We start from the raw sequence: 22,169 nt of genomic DNA, 5'->3' as shown, positions 1-22,169 counted from the left end.
CCAGGATCAAGAAAACTACCAACAACAATGCTGGAGAGGCTGTGGGGAACAGGAACTCTCCTGCACTGTTGGTGGGAGTGTAGACTGGTACAACACTGTGGAGGTCAGTCTGGAGATTCCTCAAAAAGCTGGGATTGGAGATCCCATTCGACCCAACTTTTCTACTCCTGGGCATATTCCAAGAAGAACTGAAAACATCATACCACAGTGATAGATGTGCACCCATGTTTATAGCAGCACAATTTGTAATAGCCACATCTTGGAAACAACCTAAGTGTCCATCAACTGAGGAATGGATAAAAAAGTTGTGGTATTTTTATACAATGGAGTACTGCTCAGCTATAAAGAATGATCACATTGAGATATTTATTAATAAATGCATGCAACTTGAGACCATACTCATAAGCAAAATAAATCAAACTCACATGTAAAATACCGTATAGTCTCGCTAGTATAAGAAATAGTAAGAGTACATAAGAGTTTATGGTAATCATGATTCCCCATTACATTTGAAGCATTATAATGATCACATTCGTTAGTTGTAATGGGTTTGTCCTGGTTTTTTGATTTTATTATCTGTGATGGTATGAACAGCTAATTTGAGGGAAACAAGTCATTATAATAGCCAGTATTGATATAATATCATCTTACTCTGAAGTCCTACCATGCTCTTGCTCTTCTGTTTCCATTGGCTCTATCATGTTGTACCTAATTGAATTGTATTATGTGTGAAAGTACAAACAAATTTTCTATGGAAAACGAGATAATATATTAGCCATTGTTTGTTTTCTGTTATTTGGTTCTGAATGCCCTGTAATACTCTCATTCTCTTGAATGTTTTTATACTGTTATGCTATGTTTGATATTATTGCATATGAGGTTATACTCAACTATTTCAAAGAAAGAGACATTGTGGCAGTTACTGTTAATTATGGGTTGTCTTCTGGTGAAATACTGTGTTGCTTACATTGTTCTGCTCTGATCTGCTTTGTTACGTCCTATTTTGTCTTAATCTCTTTAAAATAAAAAAATTTAAAAAAATAAAGGAAAGCATTCTCATGTTGTACTTTATCTGCATAGAAAAATTCACACTGGAGAAAAACGTTATAAATGTAGAGAATGTAGGAAAGCCTTCAGGACCTACAGTGCCCATTATGTACATGAAAAAACTCACCCTGGTGAGAAACCCTAGTGTGTGAGCAGTGCGGGAAAACATTCTTACATTAAATTTCCGTTAAATTGCACAGAATTCACAAGGAATAAAAACCTTACAAATGTAAGGAATGTGGGAAGGCCTTCAGACAGTCAGGTACTTCATGTACACGAAAGAATTCACACTGGTGAGAAACCATATAAATGTAAATAATGAGGGAAAGGCTTCACCTTTTCCAATTACATTAAAGTACATGAAAGAATTCATATTGGAGAAAGACCTTATCATGCTAGCAATGTGGGAAAGCTTTCAAATTTTCCAAATGGCTTCACACTCATGAAAGGACTCACTCTGTAGAGAAACTATATATGTAAGTAATGATGTAAAATCTTCTGTAATTCTCATACCATTCAAATACATGAAAGAATCCACACTGGAGAGAAATCATAAATATAAGCAATGTGGGAAATCACATGTACCAGTTTCCTTCAAGTACACAAATGATTCCATACTTGCAAATACACCACCTATGTATGCAATGTAATAAAGTATTCAGTTATTGTAATAATCATTAAATAAGCAAAAGGTTTCAAACAAGCGAAATTTTATGGTAAACAAAAAACAGCAGTTGGATGCCTGCCCTTCCCTATTATACTAGTGGGGTTTCAATTAAGAGCCTTTATGCTGATCTACATCCTCAATCCTTTTTAATTTTTTACTTTGAAATGGGATTGCACTAAGTTGCTAAATTACACATATTGTTCTCAACTTGCCATCCTCTAGCCTAAGCCTCACAGAATGCTGGAATTATACGAATGTACAACCCTCCCTGGTTAAGTTTTACTATTGTCTATTTATTTATTTAGAAACAGGGTCTCACTGTAGTTCAGGCCAGCCTGGACTCACTATGTAGATGGTCCTCCTCAGCCTCCCAAGTGCTCAGACTGCACCCATCTACCACCACTCCTGGTGGTCCAATATATAAATAGCCATATTTGTTGAAATATTTATACCCTGAAATGAAATAAAACTATTCTTTGAAGGCAGAGGTATAGCGCATGCTTGTAATCCCTGCACTCACGAGGCTGAAACAGAAGATCACCACAAGTTCAAGGCCAGCCTGGGTTACACAGTGAGACCTTGCCTCAAAATACAAAAACAAAGAAAACAAAAATACTATTCTTAGTCAAGAGAGTTATACTACTGATTTCTCTGAGTTCACTTTAAAGATTTGTTCTGGTATTGTTCAGACAATTGAATGCAGGTGTCTTATGCTCTGGGTGAATGATCTGGAGATGACAATATGCAGTGTTTGTACATTGTTGCCTCCAAATTGACAGGTTTTGAAATTTTGTTTTAGTTTTTTTCTTTCTTCTTTTTCTTTTTTTCCAAGAAATAAAATACATTTGGGAAAAAAAGTTTCAAAACCCACACACACAAATGCTATTCTTTGAAACTACAAGCAATTCTACCAAATGAATAAAATTGTAATATTTACAGAAATAACAATTTCTTTTTTAAAATTTTAAAATATTGAGGCAGCTGAGACATTAACTCTGTGAAAGAATCTATAAATATATAAAACAGATAACCAAGAAATAATAAAGATGAAATACTTTGCTGCTTCACTTGAACACTGAGAATGTACTCAAGTGAGCATCAGTAAGGAAGTAAGAGCGTGGTGACTGGGAGAGGTCACTCTGTGGGCTCTCAACGGTTACGGGCCAATGTCACTAGAACAGTACCTCTCAAGGCTTCTGAGTTAGTGTGGGACACAGAACAAAGCATCAGCCTGCCAGATATTATACAACAATCAACAAGCTAGTTAGCATCTCTGAACTTCCATCTTCCCACCTATGAAACTGGGATAACAAAATCTATCTTCTGTTTTAAGTAAGCAATCTTAATTATATGCCACTTGGAAAAAGATCAACAAATAACAGTTATGCCAGACATGGTAACATACATGCCTGTAATGTCAGCACTTGGGAGGCTAAGGCAAAAGGACTGCTGTGAGTTCAAGGTGAGCCTGAACTACACACAAGACCAAATAAATAAATGAATAAATAAATAAATGGCTGACATTTTTAAGAAATAAAACTGCCAGGGGCCAGGATTTAGTTCAATGGTGCAAGTGCTTGCCTAGAAAATGCCAGGTTATGATTTGATCCCTGGTACCAAAAAAAAGAAAGAAAGAAAAAAAGAAAACTGTCAGGCATGGTAACACATGCCTGTATTCCCAGCATCAGGAGGCTGACGCAGTAAGATTTCACAGTTCAAGACCATCCTGACCTACATAGCAAGACTGTCTCAAAAAAAAAAAAAGATATATATATATATATACACACACATGTAGTTTTATTAAATCACTCAAACTTTTCAATAAAAACCAATATAAAAATTTGTTGTAAATTCTAGACCAAAAGAACTAAAGATAATCCACTCTGACTACATAGCTTTTAAAATGCAACTTACTTTCATTCTGTAGTATGTTAATGGCATCATCTATAATGCAGTCTGGTGAAAATCCTGCCGTCTTGGATAATAAACCCAACAATGATGCAATTTTCAGTCGCACAGAGGGATCATTTTCCTGGAACAAAGAAAGCAACTGTTATCTTGATGCTGTATTCTTAGATAAACAAACAAGAACATAGGAAACCAACCTTGAATCCTCAAAAAGGATTCAAGGATCCAAGTATTCTATGGCTTCCCTTCTGAAAAACTAACTAACTAACTGCAAAATGAGTAGGAATTTTGTTATGCCTTCTTGATATCATTAAGTTCTAACCCACACATGCAGCTAGCACCTTACTTCCACAGTGCGGTCATCTCAGACAGGAGTCACAGCCACCAGAGGGACAACACTGCAGCATCAGGGACCCAAAACTTCTACCAGCACCACTACTGAGATCAGTGCAGCTACCACTGTTATCAGAATCAATCTTTCTCTCTACCTGCTTTTTCAGATCACCAGGTCTTGTCTAGAAGACCGGGATATCAGCCAGGCATAGTAGGGCACACTTGTATTCCTAGCACAGTGGAAAACTGAGGCAGGAGGATCAGAAATTTGAAACTTCCCTGGCTAACAAGTTACTTCAAGAGACCCTGTCTAAAAATAAACATCTTAAAAAGGACTGATATATAGCTCAGCACAAAAGCCCTAGGTTCAGTATCAATACCAAAAATAAAAATAAAATAAAAGCAAGCTAGGGAAGGCAGGTGCAAGTGGCTGAGTACAGGTCACATGCCCAGATCCTAGCTGCAATGGAGACTGAGAAATGAGCAGTCTTGGCCCTTTAAATCAGAGGTGATTTCTAAAAGGCACCAGAGGGCCAGATGTGGTGGCTCACACCTCTAATCTCAGCACTCCAGAGGCTGTGGCAGGACTATCACAAGTTCAAAGCCAGCCTGGACCATACTGAATTCAAGTGAGTATGCCTGAACTATGTGGCAAGACCTCGCTTAAAAAAACTAAAATAACTTCAAAAAAAAGCACCAGGATGTGTATAGTGAGATTTCTCCTCAAGACAAAAAGAAACATGCTTCTTTATTCATCACTGTACTCAAGTATGTTTGACAATAAAATGATGTTCAACAGACAGTTGTGGTAGCATACACCTGTACACAGCATAAAGGAGGCTGAGTCAAGAGAATCCCAAGTATGAGGCTACCCTGGGCTATATAGCAAGACTCTGCAAACATAAATAAATAACAAACATGAAACGGAGATGAGGTAGAAAGCACCTTCTGGTGCTGAAGTTAGTAATCTTCCTATACCAAAGGTAAAAATTTTTTAAATGTAAACTCAGAAGATGAAACAAGTGCCTGGGAGTTGGAAAGATATGCCCAACTCCCAACCTCCCATCTAGTTCCTAAGGCAGCAATCAGGCATGGCCAGGAGGCCTAAAACAGGAGAGAGCACAATATAAACTGTGTCAGAAGACTTTAATCCTAGCATGCTATGCTATCTGCCATGTACAGAATGCCAAGAATGGCATTTTCTTGAGAATTACTGTTTAGGTACAATGTGCAGCAGAAAGAGAAAAGGCTTTGAAACCAGCAAACCAGCCAGACTTCTGACTATGCCGTGTCTGGCTGTGCATGTTCTGAACACCTAATTAACCTCTCTGACCCTCATCTGTGAAACAGGCCTAACAACCTCCGAGAGCAACTGCGGAAAATAAGCACCAAATGGAGCACAGAGCTGACAGCCAAGTTTCAGTGCCTCATATTCCTTACTCCCTTCCTTCTGCTAACTTTAGGTTCAAATCTGTTCTTTTCCTAGTTAAATTGTAATGTTAAATTCTTTGTTTTTTTCTGTTCTCTCTTTTTTCTCCAATACTGGGAATTAAACCTAGGGCTATCCTAGAAATCTGATCTGCCAACCAATTTTTATATCCTAGTCTTCCCCCACCCGCTCCTCCTTTTTCTAAGACAAGGTCTTTCTAAATTGAGTAGCTTGGTCTCAAAATTATGACCCTCCTGCCTCAGCCTCCCAAGTAGCTAAGATTACAGGCATGTGCCACTGCACCCAAATACTTTAAGTTCTTGGTTTTGTTTTGTTTTTGAATACTATTACGTTCCACAATAACAATGGAAAGTGATAGTCTTAAAAAGGAAGACAATTCTCACATCCTACAACAAACAAACTTGAAGAATATTATGCTAAGTGAATAAACAAGATAGTCAAACAAGAGAAATAGGCTGGAGATTTAGCTCAGCGGCACTAGCACATGCCAGGTAAATGCAAGATCCCCGCGAGTTGGATCCCTAGTACCAAAAAAAAAAAAAAGACAAACAATGTACTATTCCACTTTTATGAGGTACTTATTAGCTGTGAGAATCATAGAGACAGAAAATAGAATGGCAGTTGTCAAAAATTGGGGGAAGGGCAGTTGAGGGTTACTGCTTAGTGGATATAGACTTTCAAATCTACCAGAAGTGTTTCAGATAAATGATAGTAGCTGTTAAACAACAACATGAATGTACTTAATACACTTGAACTCTATACTTAAAAATAGATCAGAAAAGCTGAGCGTGATGGTGCATGCCTGTAATCCCAGGACTCATGAGCCTGAGGCAGGACTGCCACCAATAATGATTCAAAGGTCAGTCTGAACTACACAGCAAGACTCTGTCTCAAAAATACCAAAAAAAAAAAAAAAAAAAAAAAAAAAAAATATATATATATATATATATATATAACAGTAAATTTCATGGTATATCTATCTATAGTACCACGATTTTAAAAAGAAAAAGAAGGTGACAGAATTTCTGACCTGGTGACATTCTTTATTTATTTGGATTGTTTACAAAAGTTTGCCAGGCATGGTGGCACATGCTTGTAATCCCAGCACATGGGAAGCAGAGGCAGGAGGCCTGTCATGAATTCAAAGCCAGCCTAAACTACTACATAATGGACCCTGTCTCCAACAAAAAAAAATTCTGCCTGAAATAAGTTTAGACATTGCTTCCTGACCACTAAAATAAATAAACTAATTAAAATAAAATAAGTAAGAAGCTGGGTATGGTGATACACACCTGTAAACACAAGATTTGGGAGCATTACTGCAAGTTCAAGGCCACCCTGGGCCACATAGTCAATTCAAGGCCACCTGAACTACACTGCAAGAGCCAGTCTGCCTTCCCCCTGCCAAAAAAAAAAGAAAGAAACAGCTGAAACTAGGGCCAGGGATATAGCTCAGCAGCACAGCTCCTGCCTGGCAAGCTCTAGGTCGTGAGTTCAAGCTCTCGTACAAAAAAAAAAAAAAAGAAAAAGCTGAAACTAGAGTAGTTTATTCATTAAAACCAAATTCTGAGTAGAACAGAAACATCCTAGTTACCAACCTAGAACAGGACCCACTTGGTATCCCTCTTAATTTCCTTCGGTGCTCAAGTCTGCTAGATTACTGCAAGTAGCACGGCCTGGGTAGAAAGCCTGGGATGTGACATTACAACACCTGAAATCCTTTCTCTCTTTTAAACGTAACAGTATGATGATTATACTTTTATAAAAAAAATCTTATCATTCATTTACAAATAAAATATGCTAGAGACTGAATTTCCACAAGAACCCACTGGGAGAGAGTGAGGATGGAGAAGTGGATATAGAGGGAGGGAGAAGGAGAAGCAAACAAGTTTGACCATGAAATGGTAACTTCTGAAGCTGGACATGAGTACATGAGAATTCATTAAACTACTTTCACTTCTTATATTTATTTCTATATTCTATAACAAAAAGGTTTTTTTAAAAAAAATTATCCCAAAAAACCCCAAACATATCGTGCTGGACATAGCAGCATATGCATATAAACCCAGTACTCGGGGAGGTTGAGATAGGATTGCCATGAGTTCAAGGCTAGCCTGAGTTATATAGTGAGATCCTGTCTCATAAATAAGTAAATATTAAAAATTAAAAATCTAGCCCTGAAAGTTTATGTTCTAATATAGGAAAATGGACAAAAATTTAAAAAATGAAAAAATAATACAGAATATTGGAGAACTGAACATTAATATTGAATATTGGACAAAGAACAAAATCAAAGAAGGGAAGAAAGTATTAGGACAAGAGGTAATTTCAATGTAAAACTGAGCAGGTGAAGGAAGACTTCAGTACAACAGTGACATTCAACAAGACTTTCAAAGGCCAACTGCAGTGATACACACGTGTAATTCCAGTACCTAGGAGGCTGAGACAGGAGGATCACTACAAATTCAAGGCCAGTTTGCATTACACAGTGAGTTCAAGGCCAGCCTGAACTACACAATGAGACACTATCTAAATAAATAAATAAATACCAGGCCTGTGGCACACACCTGTAGTCCTAGCACTCAGAAGGCAGAGGCAGGAAGATTACAATGAGTTTAAGGCCAATTTGGGCTACATAGTGAACTCAAGGACAGCCTGAACTACACAGTGAGACTTTGTCTCAAAAAATAAAATAAAATAAAATAAAATAATAAATATATATAAAACCTATAGATATAACTTCATACAAAACAAAATCTAGGGCTGGGCATGGTGGCTCACGCCTGTAATCGCAGCACTCAAGAGGTTGAGGCAAGAGTATCTTTGCGAGTTCAAGACCAGCGTGGGCTACAAAGTGAGCTCCAGGCCTGCCTGAACTGCATAGAGACCCTGTCTCAAAAAAAAAAAAGACAAAACAAAATCTATAGATATAACTTGAAGTTTACAGCACATACAGAAGACTGAAAAAGCCTCCAAAGAAACAGACAAATTCAGAAAACAAGATATTTTACAAAGTGACTCATGCAGTTTCTCCAAAGCAGTATCACTGGGCAGGGGATTTAGCTCAGCGGCATAAGCGCCTGCCTTGCAAGTGTGTGGTCATGAGTTTAAAAAAGGAATATCATTAAATATTCATGATCCTCCTGCTTTGACCTTCCGAGTGCTGGGATAAAAGGCATTAATCCTCAATTTAAAAAAAAACACCAAATAGCATATGTTTGCATTCCAATCTGAACACATCAAGTGTCAGACTTTTCTTTTTTAAGATGTAATACTGGGGACTGAACCTAGAGAATTCACACATGAACTATATCCCCAGCCCTTCTTTATTACTGAGACAGGATCTCACTAAATTGCTAAACTGCACAGGCTGGACTCAAATATGTAGTCTTCTTGCCTGAGCCTCTCAGAGAGCTGGGATTAAAAGCATCTACCAGCATACCCAGTTTATAAAAAGATATTTCAAGACTAACTAGAGAAGTCTCAATATAGGCAATTAAGGAATTAGTTTTATGTGAATAGGTAGTTATGCTTTTTAAAAAAAAAAAAAACTTTGCTTGGGCTTGGGGTTTAACTCAGCAGCATAAGCACCTGCCTGGCAAATGCGATATCATGCATTTGATCCCTGATACCAAAAAAAAAAAAAAAAACAACAACTTTTTTTTTAAAGTTGCTTTTTAGAGATGAACTACTTACCGAAAAGCAATATGATACCTCAAAAAATTAGGAGAACAGAAGAAAAAACCTGGCAAAATATTACTAACTTAAATCCAGAGGTAGATACTGTATTCTCTCTTCTATAAACTTAACAATTTTCATAGTTACATTTTAAATTTAATTTGTAGTTCAAATCATTCCTTCTTTTGTCTCAGATCTTATCTACATAAACTGAAAAATAAACATTCTTTGTGAATTTCATTTTCTGTTTATATCATTTCCTGTAGTTAGTCATATCTGAATTGGTGCTAACTCTAACCCATTAAGGTACATGGAAGGCTAGGTATTTAGCTCAGCAGCACAATTGCTTGCCAGACAAGTGTGAGGTCATGAGTTCAATACCCAATACCAAAAAAAAAAAACAACCAAGTATATAGAGCAGGTATGTTGCCTCATACCTGTAATCCCTGCACACCAGAGGCTGAGGTTGGAAGAACATCACAAATTCAAAGCCAGCCTCAACTTCCTTGTGTCTTCAAGAACAGTCTGAAGTACATAGCAAAACACTGCTTCAAAATAACCAAAAAAATACCAAGAGGGATAGAGAGAGAGACAGAGAGATGTTAAGTATGTGATTGCACGTGCTTAGCAGGTACAAAGTTCTGGGTTGAAGTTCCAATACCCACCCTTGCCCCAGAAAAATGAACGGGGGAAAAAAGCTACTTTGCTAAAAATAATTTCAAAAAATCATAGGGCAAGGGGGAATGCTGAGGGTGGTGGCACACCTTTAAAATTCCAGTTACCCAGGAGGCTGAGGTAGGAGGATCACAAGTTTGAGCCTGACCAAGGCAACTTAGCAAGATCCTGTCTCTAAATAAAATAAAAAATAACTGAGCATGTAGCTCAGTGGCAAGAAAGAGGCCCAAGGTCTAATACATATTACTGAGCTTAATCAAAAAAAAAAAAAAAGATATAAGAGCCTTAATTTAGGAGAGGACAACAAGATGATAAGGACAAGACATTCCAGAGACAAAGTTGGTTACAGATGGGTCACAGGTAATGTTAATTATTTCTTTGTGTTCCCAGCTCACAGTACCTCCCACCACATGATGTATATTACCATTTAAATGTCTGTCTCCACCTAGTATGTCATAAGCTTCTGAGGATGAATTTGCAAATTTTATTTCTGTATCCACAGTGCCTACCACATGGAAGATACTGTAAAAGCCAAACCCGGCAAAGTGGTAAATTCCTGTAATCCCAGCACTTTGGGAGGCTGGCTCATATGAGGATCACAAGTCCAAGCCTAGCCTAAACAACACAGCAGAGGATGTAGATCTGTACAAAGGACCCGAGTTCAATCCTCAGTACTGAAAATAACAGAGATACTTATGTAAAGTACCCACTTGTAATCCCAGCACTCAGGAGGCTGAGACAGGAAGATGGCTGCAAGTTTGAGACCAGCCTTTGCTACACAGTGAGTTCAAGGCCAAACTGAACTACATAGTGAGACCCTATCTCAAGATATTGAAAATGAAAGTTTGATGAATACCTTCATTTTTGCATTTATGTATTTGTATTCTGCAGACATGGTGCAATTCTTACACATAACCCCACCATGTCCTCAAAATCTGATTACCTTGTAGTAATGCTCCAGAAGAATCCTGACTACACCCTCCACGCTTTCTGCCTCGACAGGCTTTCTGGCAAACTGCAGCAGATACTGCAGAGCATCCGCTGGGGAGGCAGCTTTGCACAGGTCGACATGGAGGGCTGCAGATTTACTTGGTTTTGTCAGTCGAAGTTTCTTAGTTGCAATTTCCTCCTGTTGCTGCTGTGAGAAGGTAGAGAAAGTAAAACATGAAAAGCCAACTGAGAGCACAGAGCCTGTAAATTTAACTTTGCTTCATTCAGTGGAAATGTTTTCACCCCTGTACCAAAGTATTTAGGTAATACCCCTAGGTTTGGAAAAAGAGCACTACATTGAGTTTTGCCTGTCACCAGCTTCTACAACTTTAGGTAAGTTACTGAAATTGTCTATGCCTCAGTTTCTTTCCCTGTAAAATACATACTTTTTAGGGCTGGGGATTCAGTTCAGTGGCATAAGCACCTGCCTTGCAAGCAGACAGTCGTGAGTTCGATCCCCGGTACCGATAAAAAGGAAAAAGACAAAAAAAAAAAAAAAAAACCATACTTTTTGTTCTACCTATTTCTGTGGACTTTTGTAGTTTAGGGGTAAGAGGTCATGTAAATGATCTACTCCATTAGGAAAGCACTAGCAAAGCCAGATACAATACTACGTGACTGCAATCCCAGCACTCAGAAGGCTGAGGCAGGAGGACTGCTTAAACCCAGGAGTTCAAAACCAGTGTGGGCAACACAGCAAGACCATTTTTTTAAAAAAGGTGAGTGTAGGTATGTTATATGCATGTACCAAATCCCCACAATGGATGTAGTAATTATTTACTACAAACACATACTAATAATTTTTTTAAGTTACATTGAAGTCCCAATAAACATGCCTTAGCACAAATACTTGAGAAAAAAAAGGAAAAAAACATCAATTCTAAAAATACACTACAACTGTGCTAAGGCACCCAGAGAGCTCTTTAGAAAATCAGAACTGATGGAAAATGTGTCTGCAGCTTACACTAAAGAAAAAAATTTTCCCCTCGGGGGCTGGGGATTTAGCTCAGCGGCATAAGCGCCTGCCTTGCAAGCAGGCAGTCGTGAGTTTGATCCCTGGTACCGATAAAAAGGGAAAAAGACCAAAAAAAAAAAAAAAAAAAAATCGTCCCCTCACTGCAGATGACCATCTTCATGCAAAGCATTCTACCTTTATGAGACTGGTCAGTATAGAAAATACAGACACACTGCCATATACTTAGCAAACTGCAGGCACTGAACAAATTCTTAATGAATGAATGATTTGGAATTAAGAATTATTTTTGAAAAAAAGAATTATCTTTGAAGCTGAGCATAGGATGTACGCTTGTAATCTCAGCACTCTGCGAGGCTGAGACAAGAGAATCAAAATTGCAAACCTAGGCTAAGGATAGTAATGCACACCTGTGATTCTACCTGAAGCAGAAGATTCATCAAGAGTTCAAGGCCAGCCTGGGCTACCCAGTGAATTAAAGGCCAGCCTGAACTAAATAGTAAGATCCTGTCTCAAAAAATCAAACCACCAAACAAAAACCTTCAAGTCCAGCCCAAGTAATTTAGTTACTTAGCAAAACTATCTCAAAATATAAACATTTTTAAAAGCTTGGGGAAGTTAGGCCCTGAGTTACAACTAACTCCAAGGGAGGAAACTATAGTTCTCCTTTCTAGGTGAGCTGCTCCATCAATGAAGCCCGTAACTCTCGCTTGCTTTTGGGTCTCGAGGAACTCTACAAACCACCTTGTGTAGCCCTTACTACTTTGCACTCAGCGCAATTTGTAGTTCAGGGGAAGGAGTTCGGAGGTATCCTGTAACAGCTGGTTGCATCCTTCAACCCTCCAGCAGCCTATGCACATCGGTAAAACGAAGGTTCAAAAGTACCCTGATAGAGCACGCTTGTGTGGCAGAACAAAGTGAGACAAAATAACAGCGTTTCATAAACTGTAAACGATGTCTTGTGAAAGTGTAAAACAAAACAGCCCTTGTCAATGTGTTAACGGGGGCCGCACTCTAACCCGCCCTCTAATTTGCAGTCTCAGAGAAACTGTCTGAGTCAGCTCTCAGCACAGGATTGTGGCGCCAGTACTTAGCTAAGTGCCTGGTGTCTGGACCAACTTTCCCGCCGGGAACCGGCACTCGGACCTTTTCAGCCGCTTACCTGAACCACTTTTGTGAACTCTTCATACACCCGCTTTTTAAGGTGCGCCGCCATGGCTGCCCGCGGGCCGTCTCGGCTTCCGTACACAAGGAGGGAGGCGGGAGGATAGTAACGTGGGAAGGGTCCAAAGAGAGGAAGCCTCCGCGGTCCCACAATGCAGCGGGGCTCCGGGAAAGAGAGTCGCTTCCTGTGGCTCGGCTGCCCTGCCGATACCCGAGTGGATTGGTTGGCCTTCGATTCCAGCACCAGAAAAAAGAAAACGTGACCGCAGTTTGCAGAAGGCGGGGCTCTAGCGAGCCAAAGCCCGGAAAGTACAGATTACTAGGCAAAGGCGGAGCGATCCAGACCTACACGCACGATCTAGAGCTCCGTCATGGCTGGTCTGGAAAAATAACGGGAGGAGGTTGGACTGATGCTCATCCTTCGCTGTTTCCAGAGTTCCAAAATTTGTTGTTTGTTGGTTCAACAAAAAGCCCCAAAGCCGAGCGTAGTGGCGCGGGAGGCTGAGGCAGAAGGGTCACTGCGAGTTCGAGGCCATCCTGGGCCAGTTTGAACTACATAGTGAAACCTTGTCTCAAAACACAAGAAACAAGGCCGGGGAGTTAGCTCAGCGACTTAAGCGCCTGCCTGGTAAGCACAAGGTCCTGAGTTTAATCCCCAATGCCAAAATAAAAAGCAAAACAAAAAGACCCCCACTGACCAGGGGTCAACCACATTACATGTTCCAACGGAATGAACAATGTTCTCTAGTGAAACTGTTCCTCCTTTAGAAACTAATTACTCCAAACCTATTAAAATCAAGAATTAACAAATGAGTTATTAACTGTGAAAGGAACACTTCCACCTCTACCATTTGATTCCCAGACCCGTGTATTCCAACTGTAGTTAAACAAAACTATAGTGTAGCTGTTCACATAACACATATACCACAAACCTGTGAGACAGTACTCAAAACTACAGTGTGTTATCTCCCAGCCGGCCCTATAACCGTGGGGTGGGCGGTCATTACACTATTATAGCAGATACATCTGAGTGACCAACAAGTTTCTGCATCACAATTCTTTCATCAGGAAATAACCTTAATTAAAAGCTGTATTTTAACCAGTCATGATGGTACACACCTATAACCAACACTCTGGAAGGCTGAGATGAGGAAGATCAAAAGTTTGAACCCAACATGAGCAATTTAGCAAGACTGCACAAAAAAGTAAAAAGGACTGGCAAGGTAGCTCATTATGAAGGCCCTAGGTTCAATTCCAGTATAAAAAGAAGAAGGTGCCTTGCAAGCAGGCAGTCGTGAGTTCGATCCCTGGTACCGATAAAAAAACGAAAAAGACAAAAAAAAAAAAAAAAAAAGAAGAAGGAGGAGAAGTGGAGAGGGGAGGGAAGGAGAGCAGGGAGGGAGAAAAAAAGGTATGTGGAAAACCAAAATAATGAATGAGACATCCAGGTACTACGGTTAAACTGCCAGAAACATTGCAGCGAGGGAAGTCAAATTGAAATCTGAAATATACATTCAAGAAGTTAAAGATGGGCCATGTCAGAATGTGACAAATTGTTACATACTTATTATTTCAAGATGAAATCATGAGGGGCTAGGGATTTAGCTCAGCAGCATAAGTGCCTGCCTTGCAAGCACGCAGTCATGAGTTTTATCCCCAGTACCAAAAAAAAGATGAAATCATGTGAGGGAATGTAATTTCAGAAAGGACCATTTTGCCAGTTGTTTCCCTTTGCAACCAGCCATAAACATTCTTTTGGGAGGAATGTCTTTCACATTCCAAGGCCTGAAAATAGCCTTGATCACCAGAGACTGGTGATTAAGGCTACAGTGATTGGGGCCACAGTGAACCTGAATGTAAACACACTCTGAAATATCCCTTATGTTCACTAACTTCTACCATATTAATTTAGTCCAGCTATCCATTTTAACTGGCATTCTCTCACAGATTTATTGTACTTTGTCTAAAAATGTCATTATTTGATCATTTCTTCAGATTCCACCCTCTTGTGAAGATCCTTATATACATGTAACTTTTACATTTCTTTCTTGTTAATTGGCTCTTATATTAATTGTGTTCCTAGATCCAGCCAAAGAGCTCACACTAGAACTAAGAGAGAGAAAGGGGAGGTCTTCACCAGTCTCTGTCTCTGTCTCTCAACTTAAGGGTCCTTCCATACTGAAAAAGATCCAGTGTATGGTAGAGTGAATGTAAAAAAAGGCCCCAGTCTTATACCCCTTGCAAAGCAATTTTGCAGCTGCTTCTAGTAAGAGGTGGAGTCTATATCTCCACCCCTTAAATGTGGGTTGGTCTTGTGACTGATTAACAGAATGTAGCAGAAATCACAGTGTGGTAGTTTTTAACCTAAACTACATAATCCATCTTTAGGCTTGTGTGAAATAATAGCTGTAGGGCTGGGGATTTAGCTCAGCGGCATAAGCACCTGCCTTGCAAGCAGGCGGTCGTGAGTTCGATCCCTGGTACCGATAAAAAGGAAAAAGACCAAAAAAAAAAAAAAATGTAAAGAAATAATAGCTGTAATCTCAAGGTATTATTTTGGGGGATGGAAGGGGACTTTTGCACAATTTAAGCTGCTAAATTGACTTGCCTCATTTCCATAGTTAAGGACACAACAAGCTCAAATGGATTTAGGCAATTAGCAGCATAGCAGGCACCATGAACATCATATTTATACCAGTTCTCCTTGCCCCTCAAGTGCCATGGCAGCAATGCAAATGAATGACATGTACATGATACATCAGTAAGAACTGAAGAACACTGAGCTTAAGAAAGCCTCAGTCTGGGGGCTGGGGATTTAGTTCAGCGGCATGAGCACCTGCCTTGCAAGCAGGTGGTCGTGAGCTCAATCCCCAGTACCGATAAAAATGAAAAAGACAAAAAAAAAAAAAAAAAGAAAGCCCCAGTCTGAAAGGACTGCCTGCAATCCTGTCCTGAGAAAAGAGACTTTATTATTCTGGTCAGGAAACAATGCCTTCCAACATGTTAGAGACAGTTTTGTCACCCTAAAGTATCTTTAGGAGTGGAGGCATGTACTAGCTTTGATATCCTAGAGTGTAAGTGAATCTTCTCCCTGTTCATAAGCAGCACAAACATCCTCAAAAACATCAATACCATTTGTTCAGAAATACCAGAATTTCTCCAATTTTTTTGTTTTTGTTTTTGTTAGTTTTGAGATTTTTTTTCCCTCCAACTCTGTATCAGTCAGGGTTTACTGCAAAAACAGATACAACACAAGATATACAAATGTATAAGAAATTACAAGATTGGCTTATGATGGTCAGCCACAGAGTCGGATGAGGAGGTATGCAGAGGGTGTCTGCATGCTGGAGGCTAAAGGGTCCAGCCTAACGTCTGGAGCTTACCAGTGTCCCAGGTGAGTTCATATCGGGAGGCCCATGGGTCTGTGATGAAACACTGAAGAATCTATGACAGAAGGTTGAAGAGTTCATGATGAGCTGAGCATAGTAGTGCATGCCTATAATCCCAGCACTTGAGAGGCTGAGACAGGAGGATCTCATTGAGAGTTCCAGGCCAGAGTGGGCTACAAAGTGAGTTTGAGTCCAGCCTGAACTATATAATGAAACCGTGCCTTTAAAAAAAAAAAAGGGTCTATGCAAAGGCTGAAGTGTCCCAAGCTAAAGCAAGCAGGGAGATAGACATCTATGCTGAGAGGAAGGCTGAAACTCCTCCAAAGAACCAGCAATCATTCTGTCCTCATTTGCTTTTTATTATATGCAGTCTATTCCCCTCTGGTGAGTGTAGCACTCACACCACCTGCCTGCCCTCCTCTTATACAGATTGAGGATGTTACAAAGTAAGGACCCTGCCCCTGTGAAAACTTCTGGCCTTCTCAGGTTGGCACAATGTATCAACCATTACAAACTCACTCAAGGCTGGCCTTGAACTTGTGGTGATCCTCCTGCCTCAGCTTCCCAAACACCATGCCCAGCTCTCCTAACAGTTTGTTATATAGCTGATTTTCAGTGCAGTAAATTTGCCACCAAAAAAAAAAAAAATGCCTGGTGCCTTCCAGAATATCATATCAAGAGTTTAGTGTTGGTCTCCACGGTTGGCATAGTGGATACACATATGAGGTCAAATCAGCTTTGGTGAAAGGTTTACACTGTACAACTCACTCACGTATAGCCTCTAGACCTGCCAATGTGTCTATTGTGTTCATAGTTCCATTAAACAGCTCCTGGGATGCTGGGGAAAGAGGTTGGACCATTAGGGTGAGGTGGCATCCTCTTCTATAATGAATACCCTCTTACTGGATATTCACAAGAATAAATATTTTCATCAATTTCCATTCCCAATACAGGGATGCCACTCCCCCAGTCCCTTCACAGTCCAGAAGGATACACATTTGTAATCCCAGGGAAAATTTATTGGAATTCCAATAGGTAATTCCAATCTACCACTTGCCGTGCAACCCATGGCTTGAATAAAGAGACCAATGCATATCCATGGTAGGTGGGGAGCCAAGCGGGTCCTAAATCCAGTTAGAAAAATGGCTAACTGGAACAAAAGCTTCAGCCCAGGACCAAATCCAGGTTTTATTAATTTGTGAAAAGGGAGTTTCCCGTGGATGAGTGACTGTGAGAATGGTGGGAAATATGTGAGTGCTGTGAGCTAGGCTAAGTAGGAAGCGCAATAGCATCTTGGCAGCATGCAGAGAGAGGTATGCACAAAGAGTAATCTGTGTAACACAGCTTGGGGGCGTTATCTTGTGTTTTGGGCTTGGTGCTTCAGCTGTGGTGTCTGATCTTCATGCCCTGACACATCATGTGTTCTCAAACCTCAGATTTGGCAGACAGCAACAACTCAGTGCATCGTTTGACCTATCTCATGCGTATAGTTGGAAGCTATAAGTGGGGCATCACTGACCCGTCAGATTGCTTTAAAGATACACATCAGCACCTTGATAGACCTATTTGCATTGCTTAAAGGGTAAAGAAATTGAAAGGGTAAGAAATATCCCAGCCAGCTCTGTATATATCAACACACAGAATTAGAGCTAGGTTTAGCCAAAATAGAGACAAATGCTCTTCTTTGAATGAGAGCCATCTCAGTGGTCCTTCACACCCCAGGCCTACTTGTTACTAATCTTTCACTTTTTGTTTGCTTGTTTATGACAGGGTCTTGCTGCATGGTTCACACTTCAGGTTGGTCTTGAACTCACTATATACCCCAGGATGGCTTCCAACTCATAGCAATCTTCCCACCTCAGTGAGATTATAGGTGTGCACAACCATGCCCAGCCAATGTGTCTCTTACAAGAATACACACCTCTGGATTCAGGATCCATCCATTGGTTAATTCAGGATAATTTCAACACAAGATCTTAATTACCTTAATTTGCTCTTTTTTCCAAATGAGACAACATTTACAGATTTCATGAATTAGGGGGAAAATATATCATTTAGAGAAGCACTCCCTGCTATAGTTTAGATCTAAAATGACCTCCCAAAGGCTCGCATATTTGGAAGGTGACTGGATTGTGAGTATATCACAGTTGACTTGCTGTGAGGAACAGGGGTGTGGTTGGAGCCACAGGTCACTGTGGGTGGGAATGTGAGGGTGGACAGCATTTTCCTTTGTGGCTCTTCCCCTGGCTGTCTGTTACCCTGATGCCAGGACATGGTGAGCAGCTGCCTTCTACCCAGGCCACTTCACCTTGCTACCTACCATGCAAGTACTGAAACTTCTAAGACAGAGCCAAAATGCACCTCTCCTCCTTTAAGTTGTGGATGTTAAGTTTTGACCAAGAAAGAATGATTAAACTGCAGGGCAAAAGTGCATAGGTTCTTCTGAAGAGTGGATGGTTAAAATGCGGAGCAAAAGCACACAAATAATTCAACTATGGTGCAAAATCATGCAGGCCCTGTGAGGGATAAATGGTTAAACTATGGGGCAAAAGCACACAGGCCACGTGAGAATCGAGTGATTAAGCAACAAAGAGTTTGGATCAAGTGAGACAGGTGGTATCTGGCCAAATCCTTCAACTTTCCCCAAGAAAAACTGCTTAGCTTTGAAACAGTTCCTGGCCGAAACTGCTTTTTTTCCTTTTTTTAAATCTTAAACTGGTATTCTAAGTAAGACCAAAGTGCTCCCAGCTTGGTGGCTTTTTCTTCTCCCAGGGTCTCCCTAATGGCTGGGCTCTCAGAGGAGAAGCAGTGCCTCTATGCCATCTCAGTGCAATGAACTAAGTCTTGACAGTGTCAGTGACGTAAAGTAAGAACCACTCAGCCCACTGGACCCTCACAACACTGATCTGAATCAGATCCCCTTTCTAAAAATCCTCTAGTTTCTTGCCTAAGAATGCAGTCAGGTCTCTGGTCAAATTTCAGTCTTCTATTTGTTATAGCACTCTTTTTTTTTTAAACCTTGCTATATAACAGTAATAATAGTATTAATTGATCATGTTTGGTGTCCCAGGAGCTGTGACAAGCACTTCGTGTGTATTATCATATGTATGCCTCACAAGAGCCATATGATGTTAGTAGTATTCTCATCTCTATTTCTAGGTGAGAAAATCAGGGCTCAGATACATTAAATGTTACTCATAACATTCTCATGACATCCAGATAATAAATGGTAGAGAGAGGATTCTAAACCAGATGTGTGAATGTCAGGTGATACTGTCTTTTACCGGGGATCAAACACAATTGCATGCTTGCAAGGCAGGCACTTATGCCGCTAAGCTAAATCCCCAGCCTGATATTGTCTTAACATCTACGTGTCTTCATCAGCTTTCCATTACTATAATAAATACCTGAGATAACCAACTCAGAAAGAGAAAATGTTTAGCCAGGCATGGTGATGCAAGGCTATAACCCCAGCACTTGGGAGGCTGAGGCAGGTGGGTTATCTGGGCTACAAAGTGAGTTCAAGGCAGGGCTGAACTGCATAGTAAGACCCCATAAAAGACAGAGAGAGAGAGAGAGAGAGAGAGAGAGAGACAGACAGACAGACAGACAGACAGACAAAGACAGAGAGAGACAAAGACAGAGACAGAGAGACAAAGACAGAGACAGAGACAGAGAGACAGAGAAATGTGGCTTAAAGTTTTAGAGGTTTCACTTCACAATCACCTTTTCTGTTGCTCTGGCTGAGGTAGCACATTATGGCAGCAGTGTGTGGCAGAGCAAAACTGTTCACCTGATTGTGAGGAAGGAAAAGAAATCAAGAGGCTGGGCGTGGTGGTACACACCTGTAATCCCAGATTTGGAAGGTTGATGCAGGAGGATCACTGAGTTTGAGCCCAGTTTGGGTTACATAGTAAATTGAGGCCAGCCTGAAATGTAAAACAAGAAGACCCTGACTCAAAACAGAGAGAGAGAGAGAGAGAAAACAAGGAGGTTGTTCCCTTGAGGATACACTTCTAATTACCTGAGTAATCTCATTCAAGCACTCTGATGAACAATATAGATCAAAGACAAGTAATTATCAGCAAGCAATGAGGTGATCAAGAAGCCACACAAAGCATGCCTCTTTCACCATTATACCTCATATTCTTAATAAGTTGCTAACATTATTTCTATTTTTTTAATTTTTACTTTTTAAATTTTATTTATTTTTAGACAAGGTCTTCTTTCTATGCAGTTCAGACTGGTCTTGAACTCTCTAGGTAGTACAGGCTGCCCTTGAATTCACAGAATTCTCCTGCCTCAGCCTCCTAAATCCTAGAATTACAAGCATGTAACATCATGCCCAGCAATTTTTGAATATTATTTGACATAACATTTATATACAATGTGGGGTGTGGTGGCACACACCTGTAATCCCAGCTCTCAGTTTCCAAGTTTGAGACCAGCCTGGGCTACAAAGTGAGTTCAAGACCAGCCTGAACTGCATAGGGAGACCCTATCTCAAAGAGACAAAAACAGGGGCTGGGGATGTAGCTCAGCGGCATAAGCGCCTGCCTTGTAAGCAGGCAGTCATGAGTTCACTCCCCAGTACTGATAAAAAAAAGGAAAAAGACAAAAAGAAAAAAAGACAACAAAACAAAAGAAAACCATTTATATACAGGATGACCCATTTTGGACCCCTCCGGTCTCTCAAGAGCTGTCCATTTTCCATTCCCCATTCCTTTCTCCCATTTTTTTTTTTTTTTTTTTGGTCTTTTTCCTTTTTATCGGTACGAGGGATCGAACTCACAACTGCCTGCTTGCAAGGCAGGCGCTTATGCCGCTGAGCTAAATCCCCAGCCCGCCTTTCTCCCATTTTCATTTTCCAATAAATTTTCCTACTCTTAAGCTAAATAAATAAATAAAATTTATATACAATTTTAAAAGTTTAAAAATTTAAAAGCATTTTATACAGGAAAATACATGGTCCTCGCATATATGGTTAGATGAGTACATGTGATATATAATGTATATATTTCCATGCTTACTTTAGGCTTTATGGTATATATAACTTAGCACAGTGTACCTTCAAGGGCTACCTACTATATTGCTTTGCATATAACTTAAGAAGAATCTTACACCACCAACAACTTTTGTGCTCCATTATTGTATTTTGCTTTTTTATGTCCCATAAACAGCAAAATATATTGCTACTATGTTTCTTTTAAAGACTTAAATGACCCATAAAGAGATTTAAATAAGAAGCCAGGCATGGTGGCAAACATCTAAAATCCCAGCACTCTGGAGGCTGAGGTAGAAAGATTGCTGCATGTTCAAGACCAGCCTGGGCTACAAAGTGAGCTCAAGGCCAATCTGAACTCACAGTGAGATCCTGTCTCAAAAAGACAAAAAACAAAACAAAACACAGAGTGAGAGATTTAAATAAGAACAAGTCCTTTTGTGGTTCACAAGCATGACTGTGTCCTCATGTCACTGTGTGGAATTGCCTCCCTCAAACTTTATGACATTGGCAAATTATTTGTATTAAATGGAAAAAAAGAATAACTGTCTTTGTATTTACCCATGTAGTTTTACTTTCAGATGCTTTTCATCTCTTTGTGTAGATTTGACTGTTTGTATTGGCTATCATTATGCTTCTACAAAGACTTTTTAAATATTTTTTTTGTATTGCAATATTACCAATGAATTCTTTCAGTTTTTATATGTGGTCAGTTTTTTGCCACTGGGGATTGACCCCAGTAGCACTCTCTCACTGAGCTATACCCCCAGTCTTTTTTATTTTTAATTTTGAGACAGAGTAGCTAGGTTCTTTATGCAGGGCTCCAATTTGGAATCCTGCCTCCATCTTTCAATTAGCTGGAATTACAAGTTTGTGTCACTACACCTGGCTAC

General features: G+C 39.9%; 1 protein-coding gene and 1 non-coding gene across 3 annotated transcripts in view; one reads left to right on the top strand and one right to left on the bottom strand.

The window, feature by feature from the left end:
• Ints4 (integrator complex subunit 4) overlaps positions 1 to 13,039 on the bottom strand; it is a 102,953-nt gene extending 89,914 nt beyond the window's left edge. The window contains exons 1-3 of one of the 2 annotated variants that reach the window (XM_003468530.5): positions 12,884 to 13,039; positions 10,702 to 10,896; positions 3,629 to 3,746 (exon numbers count right to left, since the gene is read on the bottom strand). In XM_003468530.5, the coding sequence (XP_003468578.1) occupies positions 3,629 to 3,746; positions 10,702 to 10,896; positions 12,884 to 12,937 (367 nt within the window). In that variant the 5' untranslated portion in view covers positions 12,938 to 13,039. The remainder of the gene's footprint in view (positions 1 to 3,628; positions 3,747 to 10,701; positions 10,897 to 12,883) is intronic. The other variant, XM_005003183.4, reaches the window with a different exon arrangement.
• Positions 13,040 to 21,708: 8,669 nt separating this feature from the next.
• On the top strand, positions 21,709 to 21,805 carry LOC111756421 (small nucleolar RNA U13). The gene has a single exon (XR_002790903.1). It is a non-coding gene; the product is annotated as a small nucleolar RNA U13 (small nucleolar RNA).
• The last annotated feature ends 364 nt before the right edge of the window (positions 21,806 to 22,169 follow it).

Source organism: Cavia porcellus, unplaced genomic scaffold, assembly GCF_034190915.1.
Source record: "Cavia porcellus strain 051 isolate PalLab524CR breed Dunkin Hartley unplaced genomic scaffold, mCavPor4.1 scaffold_9, whole genome shotgun sequence".
NCBI lineage: Eukaryota > Metazoa > Chordata > Mammalia > Rodentia > Caviidae > Cavia > Cavia porcellus.
The sequence above is the reverse complement of the archived record's forward strand: the minus strand, read 5'-3'. Positions and strand labels throughout refer to the sequence as shown.